Source organism: Lygodium microphyllum, chromosome 9 (genome assembly GCF_053477565.2).
Source record: "Lygodium microphyllum isolate KBCC chromosome 9, Lygodium_microphyllum_v1.1.10, whole genome shotgun sequence".
NCBI classification, from domain to species: Eukaryota; Viridiplantae; Streptophyta; class Polypodiopsida; order Schizaeales; family Lygodiaceae; genus Lygodium; species Lygodium microphyllum.
The window spans coordinates 113,166,734-113,173,967 of NC_141143.1; the positions used below are offsets into that span (position 1 = coordinate 113,166,734).

Sequence of the window (7,234 nt, forward strand, 5' to 3'; positions counted from 1 at the left end):
ATAGTAAGGATGATTTTAGTGGTTAATATTGATCAAGTGCTATGACTTTTTTTTCTCCAAATAATAGGCATTTTGGCCCATGTGCAAGACTCAAACTTTACATCTTAAAAAGGCTTGCGTGGTTTCAAATTATCTGTCTTATCTTTATATCATAAGGATGATTTTAGTGGTTAATATTGATCAAGTGCTATGACTTTCTTTTTCCAAATTGAACTTAGGAATCCAAAGTTTAGTAGGCTCAATAAAATATTTTTGGAAAGAAGAGTCCCACAATTTGAAGCACAACTATAAAGTCCACATATGATTTCTCACATATTCAGTGCATAACTCTAAGTCACATTCTTTAGGTTCCTTCTAAAAGCTATATACTTGATAGCTTACAAACAATAAAGTATAGCTCTAAGTCTCATTTTCTAGGTGAGTCCTTTTGTGTAATGGTAGCCATTTCTATAACTTTCTTAAATAGGTCAAAGTTAAAATAGCAAATGCATCTTTCATAACTAAAGATTTGTGCTACATTAAAGTCTTTTGATATGAAAGTGTGTTAATATTATTTCTTGATGTGTTTATGCGTTTATTAATTAATGTGTTATATGTGTCATTACATTGTTAAGGTGTATTACGTGTTTTAAGTATTTGATTAATTAATGTGTGTATGTGTTTTAGTATAAAAATGTGTGATAACATTATTATGTTTGTGTTGATGTGTGTGTGTGTGTGTGTGTGTGTGTGTGTGTGTGTGTGTGTGTGTGTGTGTGTGTGTGTGTGATCTCTTAATACTTTGTGTAACCATGGCAGTATGGAGCATGCTGAAACATCTCATGCAAGAAACAATGTCCATGTACCAGACATTGTTTTGTGTACTCCCAATGCACGAATGAATGTGCGTAAAGCCAAAGACATGGCTAGGAGGAAGTCAGTACAGCGTGCCCTCAAACGTGTCAAAGGACACAACACTTCCGTTGTATCCCTAAAGATCCTGCATCGGTTAGATGCAATTGAGAAGCAAATCAAGAGTTTAAACAAACGTCAAAGAGCTTCAAACTCCTTCTGTCAAAAGTTTGGTGATCGCCTTCAAAGAATCGAAAAAATCTTAGCAGAAAAATATGAAGGAGGCTTGGCTGATGGGATAATGTTGCAAGACGAGATAGATGAAATAAAGGGCTATATAGGAGAAATCTATGAGTTGGTTCGTAAGCACTGGCCAGGGTGTTCTTTGGAAGACCATGCAGAAAAGTTACGAGACCTTGCTAAGAGCAATAATCGTATAGAGGATGGAGTGTGTGAATTACTGGCTCAAAGGAATGCAAGCGTGCTTGCACCTGAGAGCATTTGCCTCGATGTGCATGTCACTTCTCTAAAAGTTTGCCTCAATAGGTTCTCTGCAATGTTGAACCTATTGAATCGTCGCATGAGTTCATCATCCAGTGCATAGTGCTCTTAGCATATCAGGCGATTTCAATAACTTTTTGTCGGATCCTCCGATAGATATGTCATTCTATTGTTGGGTTGGAAAATTTTCATGTCATTTAGACTTTTGTATGCCCCATGATAATGACATAATATGCTCTTTCAATTTATATTCTTGCACATGTAAGATTATATTGTTGCTTATGTGATGTTATAATCTTCAAATTTTATATTGAAATAGTGTTTAGAACAAATTTATCTTGAAGAAAAATCTTTGCTAAAGTCTTCCCTAAAAGATAGGAAGAAATTTTAGTGTGCAAGGGACATAAAAGTATGCAATTACTAATATCAAAGTACATTTTTCTTTTTATATCAGGTTTTTCTCGGCAATGGTACTTCCAACACATTCTGTGCCTAGAGATCGTGTATTGCGTGCACGTAGAGAAACACTCAAAATTACTAGACATAAACGTAGGCACGTTGCAAGAGTTAGGACTGAATTACATGTTCGTGACCATGCAAGATATATGTATGAACAACATCATGCAAATGGAAACTATATGGATGTCGGCATCCCAAATCAGCTATATCAAACCAATCAATTTCGGGCTGCATCTTGCTCTACTGCTCATGATTTGGTATCCTTTGAGGTTCAGATGTCTACCGCAGCTCGACAATACAATCCTAATGGTGGCTTGAGTGTGCGTAGGCAAATGCTTAATGTTACGAGAGCTGAACGTATGCACATGGCAATAGTTAGAACAGAATTGCAACAACTGCATCATGCTACCATAGATAGAGATAGATACAATAGCATCCAAGCTACAAGTGACCAAATGCCAGTTGCACCATTATTGCCGTTGAAAGTTCAACCACCTCCTATTCGTCAAGGAGACAATGCAACTATCCACAATACAGATGTTGAGATGTTGGATAACCATGAATTGCTACCCTTCGGAGTGGGGGTATGTAGCACAAGTCCACAAAGAAATGGAAACACAAATAATCCAAATGGTGGATTAAGAAATTGTAGGCAAATGCTTGATGCTACTAGAGCTGAACGTAGACACAGGGCAAGAGCAAGAACGCAATTACAACAATTGTGTCGCACTACAACAAATACAATTGATATAAATGCTCAAATGCCTGGTGCACCATTATTGTCCTTAGATGTTCAATTGCCTCGCCTTATTCAAGAAGAGAATGAAGCTATCCATAATGCTGATGTAAGTACTGAGATGCTACATGACCAGTATAATATTCAAGCTCCTATGTTTCTACCTCAGAATGGTGGATTTTGTTCAATTCTCCATGACATGCCACCTAATTTGGATATTCATCCATCAGTAACAATTTTGCTCTTCCAAAAACCAGATTTGCATGCAATTGGTACCCTTTGCAAGGTTTGTCACCATTGCATGGCTAAGTTGTGGCACGATGAAACTAAAACAATGCGTACAACTTCGATTGGAAAGCATTGCTGTAGAGAAGGGAAAGTAATTTTGCCACCTCTACAACAACCACCACAACCTCTGTGTAATTTGCTTGATGGCACACATCCACAAAGCAGAGAGTTTAAAAAAAATATACGTGCTTATAATAGCGCATTGGCTTTTGTTTCAATGGGTGCAAAAATTGATGAGCTTTTGCCTCAAAATGGAAATGGTTATACTTTTCGAGTTCATGGATCAATATATCATCGGATGGGTTCCCTATTGCCAAGTGAGGATGGACAACAAATGCCAAAGTTTGCACAACTTTATATTTATGACACCGATCATGAGTTATTGAATCGCATGGGGGTTTTACCTGGGCTTTTGCCAGACTTACTACAAGAGCTTCAACAAATGATGCATGATCACAATGCATACGCACGGGCCTTTATAGCAGTTGGTGCAAGCTTGCAACGCAATCCATCAGTAGAAATAAGAATGTCCATTTTTCAGAATCGATCCACGTCTAGACGATATTCAGTTCCCACTGCAAGTGAGGTTGCTGCGATCATGCCTGGACAAGGTGATGATGATACACTTGATCATCGTAGCATTCAAGTTCGCACACGACAAGGCCATTTGATTTATATTTCTAACTTACACAAGGCATATATGCCACTATTATATGTTCTTCTTTTTCCAAATGGAGAGGATGGATGGCATACTAAAGTTCCATATGCATTTATTGATGCTCATATTAATGCCAATAATCTTGCAAATAAAGATTGTATCACTCAAATGCAATATTACGCTTTTCGACTTCAGATTCGAGATGATACTAATGGATGTCTTTTAAGGGGTGGTCGCTTGCTACAACAATACATTGTCGATGCTTATTGTAGCATTGAACAATGTAGATTGGCTTGGTGTCGTCATAATCAAGCAACATTGCGAGTTGAAATGTATAGGGGATTGGCTGATATGGTCAATGGTTCAGATGCAGTTGATACTAATATCGCTGGGATTGGTGTGGGCAGGAGAATAGTATTGCCATCTAGCTTTACAGGTGGACCAAGATTCATGTACCAATTACACCAAGATGCTATGGCAATTGTACGTAGCAAAGGTAGACCTGATTTATTTATCACCATGACATGCAATCCTAAGTGGTCTGAAATTACAGATGCTTTGTTGCCTGGTCAAACTGCACATGATCGACCAGATTTAACTGCTAGAGTTTTTCATTTGAAACATAAGGACATGATGCAGTCAATAGTGAAAAAAGAGTTGTTTGGTAAAGTTGCTGGATATGTGTCCGTTATAGAATTCCAAAAGAGAGGCTTGCCTCATTCACATACGCTCTTGATATTAGAACCACGCTTTAAGCCACTAGAAGCACATCATTATGATAGACTGGTGTACGCTGAGCTGCCTGATAAGGAAAGGTTTTCTGATTTGTATCGAATTATTACTAAATGTAACATACATGGTCCGTGTGGTGAGTTCAATCCAAAAAGTGCTTGCATGGTGGACGGAAAGTGTATAAAGGATTATCCAAAAAAGTTTATACATACAACTACAGTTGATAAATCTGGTTATCCTTTATACAGACGTCGAGAGGATGGAAAAACTCATAATGCTAATGGTAACCTCTTGGATAACCGATGGATAGTGCCTTACAATCCTTATTTGAGTTCCAAGTATAGTGCTCACATAAATGTTGAGGTTTGCTCGACAATTGCAGCTGTCAAATATTTGTATAAATATGTATATAAGGGCCATGATCGAGCAACCATTCGGTTTACAAGTACGCGTGGTTCCGGATCCAATGATATTGCCGCAGAAAATATTGATGCACAAAATATTGATGAGATTGAGAGGTACTTAGATGCACGATATATTTCAGCTTCTGAAGCATGTTGGCGAATATTTGAATTCAAACTTCATGATGAGAAACCCGATATTCAACGATTGCAAATACATTTACCTGGAGAGAATACTATTTCCTTTCGTGACTCTGATAACATACGTGATGTGGTGCAAAATGAAAATGCTCAAAAAACAACTCTCACAGAATGGTTTACATGCAATCGTTTGCACCCTGATGCTAACACAGTTCTCTATCAAGACTTTCCGATGTTTTGGGTTTGGAATGCACGCAAAAAAAAGTGGACAAAGAGAAAGCAAGGAAACACATGTGGTCGAATATACTTTGTTTCACCTACGTGTGGAGAAAAATACTATTTGCGGTTACTACTCACTGTATGCAAGGGGTGCACATCCTTTGAGGCATTGCGTACGGTTGATAATGTGGTATATTCAACTTTTAAGGAGGCTTGCATTGCAAAAGGAATGTTGGAAACAGATGATGAATGGCAAATGTGTTTGTGTGAAGCTGCATTGATGCAAACCGGTGCTCAATTAAGAAATTTATTTGCATCCATCTTGGTATTTTGTTCGCCTGCCCGACTTGGGGCTCTATGGGAAGAGTTCTTAGGTCCGCTGACAGAGGATATAAAACATCGACTCTCCTTGCAAAATAGGCGAAATGTCGATATGCAAGATGAGGCGAATAATCATGCATTGATGCATATTCAAAAACTTTTAGATCAACATGGTCGCAATTTGACAGAGTATCATGGATTGCCTGAGGTGACAATGCAAGAGTATACAAATCCTTTGATCCTTGATGAACAACTATATGATAAAGTAGAACAAGAGAATACATTCTTAACAATGCAAGCTTTGTTGAATGATGGACAAAGAAATTGTTTTATGGCAATAATGAATGCTATTGATAGTGGTTTGGGTAAACCATTTTTCTTAGATGGCCCAGGCGGTTCCGGAAAAACATTCCTATACAAATGTTTGCTTGCAAAGCTTCGCAGTCAAGGTCGCATTGCAATAGCTACAGCATCCTCTGGTGTTGCTGCATTGCTTTTGCCACATGGTCGTACTGCCCATTCAAAGTTCAAAATTCCATTACAGGCAGATAATAATTCTACATGCAATATACCTGTTCAAAGTCATCTTGCAGCACTGTTAAAAGAGGCAAGTCTTATTTTGTGGGATGAAGCTCCTATGTTGCATCGTAATACCTTTGAGGCACTGGACAGAACTTTAAAGGATATAATGCAGTGTGATATGCCATTTGGTGGTAAAGTTATTCTACTAGGTGGAGATTTTAGGCAAATATTGCATGTTGTACCAAAGGGTACCCGTGAGGATATTGTCGGTGCTGCTATATGTTGTTCCAATTTGTGGCAATATTTCAATGTTTTGAAACTTACACAGAATATGCGGGTCGCATCAGACGAGGGTCATTTTGTTGCATGGTTGCAAGACATTGGAGATGGAAAAGATTTGATACATACTAATAATATATTGCAAATTCCACCTGCATTGTTGTTAAAGGGAGGATCTATGCAAGACTTGATCAATTTTGTCTATTGTGAAATGAATTGTGTAATTGATTACAAAACATTCTTTAGTGGACGTGCCATTCTTGCACCTCGAAACAATGATGTGGAAATGATAAACAATCATGCATTGCAGCTGATGCCGGGAGAGGTTAAACAATACTACAGTGCTGATTCTCTGGATAGAACCGAGGAGAACTCATTCCTCTATTCTGTGGAATATCTAAATTCCCTTGACCTCGGTGGAGGTCTTCCTCCTCATATCTTGCTGCTCAAAGTAAATCCTCCAATAATATTGCTCAGGAACTTGAATCCTTCTAAAGGTTTATGCAATGGTACTAGGCTGGTATGCAAGGCTTTCAATAACAAGGTCATTGATGCAGAGATAATTACGGGGACCAATATTGGTGACAGAGTTTTTATCCCGAGTATAACTTTCATCCCAACTACACTGGAACTTCCTTTCTCAATGAAACGCTTGCAATTCCCAGTCCGATTGGCATTTGCAATGACAATCAACAAATCTCAAGGCCAAACGTCATCATGTTTGGGAATATATCTAAAAACCCCAGTCTTTACTCATGGTCAACTCTATGTTGCTTTCTCCAGAGTAAAGTTTCCGGATAGATTGAAAGTCTTGATTAATGAGAAAGAGGACATGGTAAATGGTACAATCAATATTGTATATAATGAAGTTTTACAGAAAGTATTGTAACCTCTGTTTTTGCAAAAGTGTAATGTTTGTTCTCTCATATTATATTTGCATAATGTTTTTATTTTAATACAATCAAAGCCTTTTTTTCTTCTTTGTTCGCATATCTATAAAATGTAGTGTTATACTTTCTTATGCTCTTTTTCAGTAGTGAGTTCTTTGTCGATGAAAAGCAAGTTTGACTTATTTTCTCTGGTTTAATACTTTAATGTTTTAATCATATCTCTCATGTATGGATAGATATTCATGATTTTATGTGA

At 37.6% G+C, this 7,234-nt stretch overlaps 1 protein-coding gene across 1 annotated transcript; it reads left to right on the plus strand.

Annotated features, from left to right (window-relative positions):
- The first annotated feature begins 1,799 nt into the window (after positions 1 to 1,799).
- On the plus strand, positions 1,800 to 6,977 carry LOC148031438 (uncharacterized). Its single transcript, XM_087685570.1, has one exon. It carries the CDS (start codon positions 1,800 to 1,802, stop codon positions 6,975 to 6,977), a length of 5,178 nt encoding a protein of 1,725 aa, XP_087541696.1.
- The last annotated feature ends 257 nt before the right edge of the window (positions 6,978 to 7,234 follow it).

What these genes read in the sequence shown, in the direction of transcription:
- LOC148031438 (XM_087685570.1), top strand. Translation starts at nt 1,800, where the DNA reads ATGGTACTTCCAACACATTCTGTGCCTAGAGATCGTGTATTGCGTGCA.